General features: G+C 36.0%; 1 protein-coding gene across 3 annotated transcripts in view; it reads left to right on the top strand.

Moving 5' to 3' along the window:
- Positions 1-13,342, top strand: part of PNPLA8 (patatin like domain 8, phospholipase A2) — a 37,966-nt gene extending 24,624 nt beyond the window's left edge. For all 3 annotated transcript variants that reach the window (XM_086884723.1, XM_023930597.2, XM_086884725.1), the window contains exons 9-10: positions 10,402-10,597; positions 12,477-13,342. In XM_086884723.1, coding sequence (XP_086740849.1) covers positions 10,402-10,597; positions 12,477-12,751 — 471 coding nt within the window. In that variant the 3' untranslated portion in view covers positions 12,752-13,342. The remainder of the gene's footprint in view (positions 1-10,401; positions 10,598-12,476) is intronic.
- Positions 13,343-13,611: the final 269 nt, after the last annotated feature.

Here is a 13,611-nt window from a genome sequence, read left to right as displayed (position 1 = left end):
AGCAAGGACAAAACTTTTAGACTTGAGTATCCTGTCATCATCTGAACACAGAAGGATTTTATTCAGACCCATGGGTTGGGGTTTTTTTTGGTTGGTTGGTTGGTTTGGTTTTGGGATTTTAACTGTACTATTGAACCTTTGTAAAAGAACCTGAGTCTCTCTGGGGTCAGTGTAGGTTCAGCCATCAGGGCTCATTTTTTCCTTAGATTACACAGTGTGACCTTTACTTATAATATTACAGGCAATTCATCATTTGGCAAACACAGTTAAAATACATACTGTTTTTGTGATGTGTGCTGTTGTTAGCAGCAGAATTAATGTAATTAGGTCTGTCATGCACAACTTACACTTTTAATGAAATAATCTGACAATATTTTTTATTGCCAAACAATTATTTCTTTTATGACATCTACTGATATTTAGCAGACTTCCTCAGCATCCTATAAGCATACATTTTCTGTATCTAACATAAACCCATAAATTCAGTGATGTCTTCAGAGCAGCTTGTCATTTTCTGTGAATTAATGACTCACTAGGATGAGCTAATAATTCAAGATAATCACTGAGGAGTCTACCTCAGACAGGCATTCATTCTAATGAATGTAAAATATATTATTTAATGTTTTGTATATAAGAGCAATAGTATTGACAGTTCTCTGAAGCACTGAACATGACATTTGGGTGTATGCCAATTGTATTATGGTGTTACTTGGGATAAAAATTATAAATACTGTAGGAAAAAAAAGTTGAACTGAAATGGAAGCTTTACAGTAAACTTTAAAACGTTGTTAGATTTATTTTTTTTTACTTTGTCATGTGATATCAGTATAAAGTCTCTCTGCAACTGGTGTGGCAGAAGTACAAATATAATTAATGCAACTTCAGATTTTCTTTAATTGTGAAAGAATGCATTAATGGAAATTTAATATTGGTGTCATCCAATAATATAAATAGAAATGCATTTAATTTTCATATGAAAATTAATGTGCAAATGTACATTATTAATGTACAAATGTTTTCTCTAAATTTTTCCCAATGCCAGTTCAAGGGAAATCCCTCTTTCACTGCACTCTTCAGAACTATGACAAGTAACTTAAGTGTTTATTTTTCAAGTGTCTAAAGAGAAATCATAATTTTGAGACAGCATTTCAAAATAATGAATACAAGATGTTTATTTCAGGAGTCTAAAGGAGTGCTCTGCTTCTCCCTAAATAAGGAATAAGTTCTTTCTGTAGTTGTTAGAAATTTGGTGTATAGGAGGATTGCATTTATATCTGTCACCAATTAGGACCTCTGTTGGGAACCAGCATGTTGCAGAGTATATTATAATTGTATGTAGATGACCCAGTAGTCTCCTTCTTAGCATGAAGCAAGGGTGAATCTTCCCAAATAAATTGGATTAAATATTTGTATAAGGAGACAACTGTAGGTCATTGTATGCTTTATAAAAAATTACTGAAGTTATTTTAAAAAAATCTCACTTAAAAAGCAAAGTGGAACACACCGTTAGAACAAACTGTTCTTGATCACTATACATTTTTGAGATTTGTTACAAATATTGGTGTCACCATCCATTGCTTGTCAGCAAGATAAAGAGAAAACAATTTTGCTTCTGTCCTGTTTCATGCTTATAAAATTTTATATATTTTTGACAGATAGTTTGTTTATGAAAATAAAGATTTCCTGTATTACTGGGAGCTCCTCTTCATCAGTTTCATCCTCAGTAGTACTGACCAGTCTGACTGATTACTCCCAAGAGGAGAGCTATAATTCATGTATATTTCAAACATATTTGTATATATGTAACAGAATAACATAATCATGTAATCTTTGTATTGAAAAGGGAGTATTTGTGCTGAATGCTATAGGGGGCTTGTTTATTGTATAGTCAAATCTGAATATATAGATTTCTTTTTCACAAAGCATATGTCAAAAACTATAACTTTTTTAGCCCCGTGATGCTTGACTGAGGAAGCCTTAAAGCTTAGAATACATGTACTGACATTTTCATAATCACACTGGGTGCCCAGAGCAGTGAGAGGACTAGGCTGGGATGTGTATCTTGAAGTTAGCTGAATTGATAGACCTTACTACTTTAGGCAGGGAAAGAATTCTCTTTCTCATTCCTGCCCTCTACTCTGAGGACATTTGCTGCTACATACATAAATGTATTGGGATGATTTTATAAAATGATTTGGCAAGGCATACCCATTTACTTACTGAAAGTAGAGTAAATGTTTTTAAAATAGTTACTTTAATTTTTCTAAGAAGTAACCCCTTATTACTATGCAGCAACTCCTCAAACTCCTTATTTGCAGCAACTAGACTTAAGCTTATCTTAAGCATGTTTATTATATTTATGTTGACTTTAAGCACAGAATTTAAAAATACTTCTCAGAAGTCCATTCAGAATCTTAGCTTGTCTTGTCCTGTAATAGCTTTGTACTAATTCTGTCTCTGCTTTTTCACAAAGACAATAAAAGTAAACAACAGAGCAAGTCTGTAAGAGTGAACTAAAATGCAAAGCATGTCTGCATAGGCAGTGATGTGAAGTGGTTACTATGGAGCCAACAAACTCAGCTTCCAAATATCAGACTTGGCTTTCATACATTATATATCCTTCATTCAGTGCTAGATTATTTTCTTCACAAAGTTTAGTATCATTTAAATGAAACCGTGCAGTGCACGAGGTGTTATACAGAACAATCACAAGGCTCAACTTGAGTCTGACAGAATTAGGAAATGCAATGAGAGCCTATGAATGTAGTGAATTTTCTTGTGAGAAATTGCTCTCTCATGGTAAAGTATGGTATGATTTTTGAATTTTAGTATCTTAATTTTAAATAATCATTTTCATAGTATTGACCTAAGTATGTCACTGGTGATTTTATGCCCATTCACCATAATTATTTAAATAGGAGAAGATTTTCAGAAAGTCCTGTGCTACCAGCCTCCTGAGTGCTCTGGAACACTTTCTTTGAGACTTTGCAGTCCATTTTCCCCCTGATTGTAGAATTCGCACCCATCTATTTTATAAAGTTTAACCAGGCCTTTCTGTACCTCTAGAACTGTGCAAGCAAGGAATCTCCATCAGAGTTTTTATTGGAGCATTTGTTTACAAAAGGTGCATTTTCCTGCTTTAAATAATTTAAGATCTGTATGTCAAGTCACAGGGGAGCTTCGCCTGACCATTTTGCAACTATCAAAACAATGATAGAAGATACCAGCTACAGCTTTAGACTCCTTGTTACCTACCAGCAAGCCCCAAAACTATGGTTACTGTTGCATTAAGGAATTTTTGTGAAAAAATCTGTGGGAAAGAAATTAATTGGCTTCATCTGGGAATAAGATATTAAATAAACCAGAACAAATGAATGTTGTTCAATGAATGTGTACCACCTGGAAAACCTTTGATGAAAGACTGAAAACAATGTTCTAATCCCTGAGTTCACTGCTATCACTAGCAAATTTGGGGTAGTATTATTAAGTTCCATTTTAATATTAACTTATCTGATTACTTCCACTAATTTTTGTTTAGAATTTTTTAAAAAAGCCTTTTTTCCTAGTGCTTCACTGCATGATGATATTGGAAGAGTTATGCCCCCTTTTCTTGTATCTCCTTGCATTAGCATTCCTACTCCAGCACTTTCTGTTTGGTGTACTGCCAGCAAATTAAGTTGACTCAAGTGTAGAATGGTTTTGCAAAGTTCAGCAGATGAAGCAGTGTCTGGCCCCTGCCACTGCACTGAGCATAGCTGCAGAGAAGAGAAGGGGTGACTCATGTGTGTTTGGGGAAGTGAGAAAGAGAGTTTGCTGTAGGATTGAGATCTAGCTAAATGAGGACAGCGAGGGAAATGGAGGGAAGGCCAGATAATCCAGGAATGGGAGAACAGAAAGAAAAAGGGATCTGACCTAGCTCTTTGCCTAACACTGAGTCGTGAGTCAAAACTGGGGCCAATTCCACCTGTTGTGGGTATAGGTCAACAGTTCAGTTATTTGATGGGTTCCTGTAAGTTACCCTTTCTATTAAAGATTGCAAGGTGTGAATCATAGACCCATTTATGTTGGAAAAAACCTACAAAATCCAGCCATTAACCTTATACTGCCCAGTCCAGCACTAAACCATGTCCCTAAGCACCACATCTGAATGTTTTCTAAATACCTCCAGGGATGGTGACTCCACCACTTCCCTCTTCAGTGTGTTCTAATGTTCTTTGATGAAGACATTTTTCTTAAATATCCAACCGAAATGTATAGGCACTCCTGGCACTACAAATTTTACATTTTCCACAAGACTGAGACTGGGCTGATAAAATTCAGTTTCTAATAAGAATGGATTTGGAAAAGTAATTTAATTTTACAGCGCAAATTACATGCATCATTCATGCAGTATTTCTTTATATAGAGTAGAACCTTAGGAAAACTAGGAGGAGAGGGCCTCAGGTGGTTATCTAGTCCAACCTTCTGTTCAAAACAGGCTAAACCTCAAAGTTGGGTTGCTCAAGACTTTGCCCAGCTTAGTTTTGAAAATATCTGAGGATGGAGATTCCACAGTTTCTCCAGCTCTTTTTCTGTATTTTTTGAAAGAATCTGAGTGTTTCTACTTTAGACAGTGAAACACTGTGATTAGCTTCCTCCTTGACTTTTTCATGGGGTAAGCAAACATAGTTCCCTCCATCTCTTCTTATATATTGTGTTTCAGGCCCCAACCATCTTAGTGGTTCTTTACTGTATGTGTTCCACTTCTTCAGTGCTTTGTAACTGGGTGTGCAGAGTATCTGTCCCCAGTCTGGCCTTGTGCATACTGAGTAGAAGGGGATAGTCACTTCACTTGATCTATTGGTTTTGCTTTTAGATCCATTGTATGTTGATAATATAGTAATTAATTGAATATTCTGTTCATGTGGCCTCTCTTTTTTCTGTATGCACACAGGCAGTACCATTCCCTAGGGACATAGCTAGCAATACACAGGAAAGGAAGACATTCCATCTGTCAAAAAGGATCTAATAAAAAGAACCGAAAAGGTTTAGGGCTGCACGTAAAGTTAGCATTGCTTTGTAGAATTTGAATTGTAGCTTGAAACTTATAGTATAAGTTAAAACTTGACACAGTATAAGTTAAAATATCTCTTTATATCAACGAGATTTTTGCAGCATCATATGTGGTATAAGGATCATTATTCTGTTTGCATTATTTTGTATTGAGACAGACAGGGATTGATGTTGCATCTCTGCAGCCATAGGTCAGATAAATTTGCCTTGTTTACTTCCAGTTGTTTAATTGCATGGAATTTTAGAGTGGCAAGAAAGCTCATGAAAACTGCCTTGGATGAGTAAGCTGTTGTTAGTTACCAAGACATTCCATACTACTGGCAATCAATCAGTATTTATGTTTATTGCATGTTGGTTAATGTATTTTCATAAATATATTTTAAAAGCTGCATGCTTACAATAAAATATTTAAATTAGTAAGTTATAAGTAATTTAGATGAGTTTACAGCTATTTTATATATATATATAAATATATATTTTATAGCTATAAAATAAGTTCAACAGAATCAGAAAAATAATTAAGACAGATTTAGGAGCTCTTCAAAACAAGGATCAGCGGAGTTTCTTGTGATCTCAGTATCTTATGTACAAAATTGTACATAAAATAAATCAGTGATCAGTATTATCTTACAAACAAAATTGTGAAGTCAATCACTTGGGAATTCTGTTCCTGTGTCTCAAAGGCAAGCATGGAGAAGGATGTGTCATAATTTCTTCAAATTAATTTAAAAATATTTAGATCTGGCTTTCATATTTCTGTATTGCTAGGTCAGTAGACTTATTGGGATGGGCTTTTTTCCAGTTTTATGAAGTTAGAGGAATTCTTTAGAATCTGAAGTGTTAGTTTCTAGTCTTTAATTTTCAGAATGTTGTTTACATTTTCTTACAATGCACATAAATGTGAAATTGTAACTAATTCTAAAAATGGTGAAAGTACTTTTTCACAAGAATTTTAGCTTTTGACATAATTAGCTGTATGGTTGCTGGAGCTGCATATTTCAACAAATTACTGCAGTATTTCCTTCACTGAGTCCTTGATAGTACAGTTTAACTAATAGCATTATTTACTCCTTTAGTAGTTGATCATTATCAGCAAAAGCAGTATGATGAACATTGCTTTTTTAACAGAGTAATCTTATTTGAAATATTGATTGGGATGTGGTTATTATCACCCATAATCTCTTGGAGGAGAAGAAAAAAAAGTCAGTTGCCTTTCTTAGTCCTGCTTCTAATTTTCAAAAACTGACATGTGTCTATTATCTGTGTAAATGGTAGAAGCTGTGTCTAAATTGAAAATCATTAGAAATTTATTGTCATTACAATAAACCTAAATTGGAGCATGCTTAAATATGGAAATCATTGCACAAAGCTGTTAGTTATCATCACAAACACATTTGGTATGTGTAGGTATTTTATGTTCCTTTGATCTTGTGTTTGTCAGCATTACAAAAATATTGTGGTGTTCTAGTATTATATACCCTCAAACTTCTGATAACACTAATTTTCCTATGGCGTAGTAGTCATGTTTAATTATATTGACATTATCAGTGGAAATATTTTGTAAGCATGTGTTTAATCTGGGATTTGAGGAAATAATTAAGCACCATTATGATAATTATTAAAATTTTAGCTGAAGATTCATAGGGAATTATATAGAAGACAAAAACATCCTTATATTTAGTTTTCTAGATTAAACATGAGGAAAGAATAATGGGCACTGAAGAGACCATTCATGTTAGCAGTGTATTTAGCATTTTGAGCAAGGCGGATGGTATCCAGAAAGGGTTCAAAGAGCTTTTTGTAGGTTGAAATGAAAGGATAATTAAAAGAATGAAAGCTCAAAAAACTAAGCTCATTAATCCTGTTTTTACTTATCTAGCAAGCTGTAGTTACAAGGAATTTCTGTAAAATGTTTTTCATCTCTAAAACCTTTTTTATTCTAAGTTATTTCTGGGTAGAGTTGTTTTTTCTTATTCTAGTAATGTGATGGTCAGATGTGGGATATAGGGACTTCAGGGAACTTTAGAATATAGGGAGTGTTTGTATCATACCTATTCTAGTAAATACTCTCTTTTATATTTAACTAGTTTGTAGAGATTCTGAATGGATATAGCTGTCTTCATCTCTGCTATTGATAATGTTCTCAAGTTCAAGTTTTGCTTTTGTAACTGCTGGTTTTAAGGCGTTCCTAATAAAAAAAAAAAAAAGCTGTTTAATTCAAGTTCCAAATTAATCTTTCTTAGTTGGAGTGATGGTCATTTTACTTCCAGGAAGTGCTGAGTATACTTCTTGAGATTCAATGGATCAAAATCTCGTTGTCTGAATGCTTCTCGGGCTTACTGTCATTCACACTGATTCTTATTAGTCCTGCAGCATTTGATGCCAGCCTCATCAACTACACTTTTAACATGTTGCTAGCAAAAGATATCTCGCCTCAATTCTAGAGTAGCATTTGTTCCTAGTAGTATTGGGCTGAATTCTGATCTTCAGACAACTTAAAGAAGCCTCATACCCCCAGGACTGGTCTTCACAGGACCTTGAATCATCCTGATACCTGATGAAAGAACAATACAAAAGAGCTTAAGCCACCAAGGAGACCTTTCAACTGCGTTGATGACAACAGCTGTCGTAGTTGGTGGTGGAACCAACAAGGAAGGGTGCTTTGCTGGACCTGGTGATTATGAAGAATAAAGAACTGGTCAGGGATATGAAAGTTAAAGAAAGCCTTGGAGGTCTGGATCCTAAGGGGATAAAGCAGGGGGGAAAAAAAGGACTAGAGCACTGCATTTCAGGAAAGCAGACCTCATCCTCTTCAGAGCTCTGCTTGGAAGAATCTCATGGACTATGGCCTTGAAGAGAAGAGGGGTCTAGGAGAGCTGGCTGATAGTCAGTAATCACTCCAAATTCAGGAAAGGACCACCCCAATAAGCAGGAATGGCAAAGATGGCAGGCAGGGATAAGCAAGGATGTCCTAACTGAACTCCAACATAAAAAGGAAGCCTACAAAAGGTGTAGGAGAGACAAGTGACCTAGAAGTATAGATGTCCTGATCAGTCTTGCAGAGGTGGCATTAGGAAAACAAAAGCTGGTCTGGAGAGGGATATAAAGGGCAAAAACAAAAGGTCTTACAACTACACAAACAGTAAAAAGCTAGGGGAAATGTGGGTCTGCTACTGACTGGGGCAAGAGAGCTTGTGACAAACTATTTGGAATAGCCCAAGATGCTTAATGCTGCCTTTGTCTCAGTCTATGCCAGTAAAAATGGCTTCCAGGAATCCCAGGCCCCTGCATCTACAGTGGAAGTCTGGTGCAAGGAGGATTTTATACTTGCTGGGAGAAGAACCAGGTTAAGGAGCAGTTAAATGAACTGGTCATACATAAATTCATAATGTATGATATGTTGCGCCTGTGAGTGCTGATGGATCTGGCTGAGGCCATTGTGAGGTGACTTGATTATTGTGAAAGATCATGGGCTATTGGGAAAGCAGATACCATTCATGTCTTCAGGAACAGCAAGAAGAAACCTCTGGGGAACTTCAGGCTCATTGACTTCAGCCCAGTCCCTTGGGAGATGACAGAGGAAATCCTCCAGAAAAGGATTTATAAAGTCTTGAAGGACAAAAAGGTGATCATGAGTAGTCAGCATGGATTTAAAAAGTAGTTTACTCATGACTGACCAACCCTGGCAGCCTTCTGCAGTTGGTAGACAAGTAGAAGGCGTTGGATGTTGTTTACCTCAGCTTCGTACACTTACCTCCCATAATATCATAGACAAGTTGACAAAGTATGGATTAGGTAAATAGACAGTGAGGTAGATACAAATAAACTAGCTGAATGACCAGGCCCAAGTTGGGATCAGTGTCACCAAGTCAAGTCACAGTACTGGAGGTGTACCTAGGGGTCAGTACTGGGGCAAATTCTATTTAATGTCTTCACTAATGACCTGGCTGATTGGACAGAGTATACCTGCAGGAATTCCATGGATGATACAAACATGGGAGGAATGACTAGCACATGAATGGTTGGGCTGCCACTCAGAGGAACCTCAACAGACTGAAGAATTCTCATGAAGTACAAAAAGGCGAAAGGCAGAGCCCTGCATATGCAGAGGAATAGCCTCATTACAATGAGTTGTAAAGTAGCTTAACAGAGAAGGATTTTATGCTGGTGGACAATAAGCTCAACATGAGTGATGCCCACTTGCTAACAAAGCAATCCTAAAAAAGGGCTAACAGTATCCTGGGCTGCATCAACAGTGCTGCCAGTGATCATGGGGATGGTCCTTCCTCTCTGCACTGCTGAGGTCACATCTGGAGTGCTGTTTCCACTTTCCCAGTACAAGAGAGACATGAACCTATTGGAGTTAGTCCAGTTCAGGGCCACAAAGATGATTAAAGTCTCTCCTGTGAGGAGAGACTGAGTTAGCTGAGTCTATTCAGCCAAGAGAAGGGAAGGCTCAAGGAGCAGATTCTACCCATGTGTACCAGTCAAGAATGGGAGGGTAGTAGCTTCCACTGGGAAGCTGTGGTCTTCCCAGTAGTGTCCACTTGTAGGACAAGAGAAAATGGTGTAAATGAAAACATATGAAATTTCATTTTAACACAGGAAAAATATTTTACTCTGAGGGTGGTCAAACACTAGAATAGGTTGCCCACAGGAGTTTTGGAGTCTCCATTTGTGGAGATACTCAAAACCCAACTGGACATGGCCTTTGGCAGCATGCTGTAGCTGACCATGCTTGAGTAGGTGGGTTGGGCCAGATGAACTCAGTAAGTGCTTTTCAACCTAAATGACTTTCCAACTCTTAAATCAAGGCTGTAGCATCCTGTGTAATGAGTGTGCTTACAAAGTAAGCTTTGGCCAAGCTTAGCTCTTTTGATTCTTCTTTTTTAACTTGTTTTGGAATCTGCAGGTAGTGATTTGGGTTTTGTTACAGAAAATTTCCTTGTAATAACTAATCACTAATAAGTATTTTGAGGGGAAAATTTTTGATTAAGAAATTGTCAATATGCATATCTGTCTTACTGAAAAGGTCTTCAAAAAATGAAATCATAAGTTCTCTAGACATTCCAGTGAATGCTGCTGCTTCAGCCTGCTACTTTTATATAGAACCAAGTAGAACCAAGCACAGCCCCAGCAGCTGCTCTGACAGTGCTGAGGCCAAGCTAGGCAGCTGCTGCATCGCACAAACAGATTCAATTCAATTTCACAAAAGTTGGAAATGAATGCTTATTGGTTTTAATTGGTTTTGTATATTAGGGCTATGCTAGTTTAATTTATAGTTGCAGTTTCTTTTATGACCATATGAGATATATATCACCAATATTTGTATTTCTTCTTAATTTACAGGATGGAGGTCTGCTCCTAAATAATCCTTCTGCGCTGGCAGTTCATGAGTGCAAGTGTCTCTGGCCGAATGTTCCATTGCAATGTCTGATTTCACTGGGCACTGGTCGGTACGAAAGTGAGGTGAAGACCAATGTCACACACACCAGTCTGAAAGCCAAACTGACGAATGTTATCAACAGTGCAACTGATACAGAAGGTTGGTGTCGTAAGATACACTTGTACTGTGACTGTCTTCAATTTTATTTATGTTTCTTAGAATTATAGTTCCAATTCAGAGAACAGTCTTCAACCTTTCGTCTTTCCCCATCTCCTCTCTACCAGCCCCATGAAATTAATTGAAACAGGTCTCTTTGTAGCTTACTATGCATAGTTTTAGTACCAGTATTATGTATTTTATGGAGGATAAGTCTTTTTACTTGAGCTTTAGGATAAAAAGCATATTCAGGAATTTGTTTAAAAATCATTTTTTCTTATATTTTATTTGTTTTTCCCATAACACAGAAATGCTTAGTAGATATAGAATATCAATTCTAGAACAATATAGAACATTGATTTTCAACAGCTTCAGAAAAAGTATTGGATTTCTGACATTTTTTATATATGCTTTCATACCTGTGCTTTTCCAAGGACTGTACTGAATCTGCCAGTGCTAATGACTTCCATTGCTGTCAGGAAAAGCCAAACATCTGTTTCTAAAATAAATTTGGTTCCTAGATTGGGAGTACACTGGAACTGTCACTGGCAGTTTACATCTGTTTTATTTTTATAAACAGGAAATATTGATACACAGATAATTTCCACCTCCCATTCCAAAGGAAACTGATAACTGCAAAAAGCCAGGGAACAAGAAATGCTCTTACAGTCTAGATCCCTTGCTCTATAGTCTCTGTCAGCTGACTGTCACTAGTAGGAAAAAGCTAGATTTTGGATTGCCTTTTGGTTTGTGCACAGTAGTGTAAAGGCAGTGGAAATTCTGGGAAGGAAATATGTGCTCTCCACTTTTTATCAGAAAGTTTCATTGCAGCTGAAAAATGAGGCAAGAAATTCAAAGGGAAGAGGAAGAAAGGAAAGTTCATTGTGGAGACCAAGGGAAAAGAAATGGGAAGAGAGGAGAGTAGATTTGAGCAAATGGGAACTTAAATTATGAAGGAAAAAAGGGAGAGTATTAAATAGGGCAAGAAAAACTGGATGTGGTAAGACAAGAACAGACATAGCTGAGTTATCTGCAGGAGGAGAAGCCAAGCCAAGAGGATTTCAGATCTACAAGAATCTTTTGCTTTGATCTTGTCCATAATATTTTTTTCACTTCAGCCATTTTATATTACAATAGATGTTTAAAAGAATGGAGGAACATGGTAAGAAAACAAAGAAGATAGAATGAATACTGAAGGAAGTGTTAGAAATGGTATTTTAAGTGAAAAAGATCTAAAAGGAGAGAGAAACAGGTTATAAAATAGGAACATATTGATGCATTACATAGTTTTTTATTTTACTAGTTAACTGAAGTAATATAATTTAACTTGAACGTTTTAAATTAAGTGCGTGTTTAATTCAAGCCTCAAATCTGGTAGTAATGTGTTTAAAAAAATAATAGTTTTAAACAAAATAAAGCTTCAGTCCTACAAATTTTTACTTTGCCGTTGCAGAAGAACATATCTCTTGTTTTCATAATACCTACTTCTGTTAGTACCAAGTGTAATAGATCACAGGTATCCTGAAATGGGAAAATGCAAGTTACATTCCTGCTTTTCAGGATATGCTCTTACTTGTTAAGGAATGGAATGTAATTAAAAATCTAGATAGCTGCAAAGTCTACTTAATTGACATACCAGTAAAATTGTCTTGGAATAAAAGATGAAGCTTTTCCAGAGTAAACAGAGCTACAGGATCATTTACAAACCTTCTAATGAGAAAGGGCTTTCAATGAGGCAGTGGCAGAAAAATGTTTACTCAGCAAAGCAGCTCATATTTACTCTTACTGTGTCATTCCAGAGCAGTTGTTGTTCAGAGCACTTGCAGGATGTTAGACTCTCTTGTGGGAATTTAACTGTTTTCTTCATTTGTTTTCAATACAGAAGTTCACACCATGCTGGATGCACTGTTACCTCCAGATACTTATTTCAGATTTAACCCTCTTATGAATGAAGACATACCCCTGGATGAAAGTCGTAAAGAGAAACTCAGTCAGCTGCAGACAGATGGAATTCGTTATTTAGAAAGAAATGAAGAAAAACTGAGAAAAGCTGCAAAAATATTAACACAAGAAAAATCAGCTTTGCAGAGGCTTCAGGACTGGCTAAAATTAAAGGCTGACATGTATGAAGGCTTGCCATTTCTTTCCAAATTGTGAATAAGTAATGCATGAAAGATAAATGTAAATCTTCTTCCAGAAAATCCATTTGGTACTGTAAAGGAAGAATATTGATTCAGGGTAAATAACATCTTTGGAAAGCTATCAGAATTCTGGAGAAAGCCGTTCAGGATGGCTGTTCTGTGCACACTTGTTACAAGGTTTTATGGTGTTAATTATTTCTGGAACTTAATGAATCTTACTGTTGCTCTACTTTAATTTCTGAAAGTTGTTAAAACTGTAAATTATGGAAACAATTGTGCAATGCATTTTTGGATGTATGTATGATAATTACGATGGCAGAAAACCTTTATTTATCAACTACCAGGCTTATTCAAAGTTAACAAAAAAAACTAAATCCTCATTCACTTTAGTGTAGGCAATAGACCTGTTAGGCTGTTATGTCGGCAGTGAATTTAATAGAAATGTAATGTTCTTGCAAAAACTTGGCCTGTGTTAATTGCACTTTTACATCTGAAAAATAACATTTAATTTTTTTTTTTTATTTTAGTGGATTTTGTACATAACAGTATTGAGTAAAATGTTTGGATGACTATAAATTGACTATTAAATTCTCAATATCACCTGGTATTTTTAGAACTTTCTGCTTATTGTTGTTATGGGAATAACTTCAGATTGATTAATTTTTTATTTGAAAGTAATCCCAAGCCCAAAACTTCGCTTGAGCAGCTATTCCAGTTACTATTACTATTAGCTATTCCAGTTAGCTATTCCAGATAAAGGAAACAAAATACTGAAATAGTTCATATGAATGAAAAAGTTCCTTATAAAAGCTTCAGGTTTGGGTGCCAGTTCTAGTCAGAAAGAAAATTAGAAGTTGAAACATCAAATTACATAAA

Source organism: Cyanistes caeruleus, chromosome 4 (assembly GCF_971803275.1).
Source record: "Cyanistes caeruleus chromosome 4, bCyaCae1.hap1.1, whole genome shotgun sequence".
NCBI classification, from domain to species: Eukaryota; Metazoa; Chordata; class Aves; order Passeriformes; family Paridae; genus Cyanistes; species Cyanistes caeruleus.
Note: the sequence above shows the minus strand (reverse complement) of the source record. Positions and strands in the feature narration are given on the sequence as shown.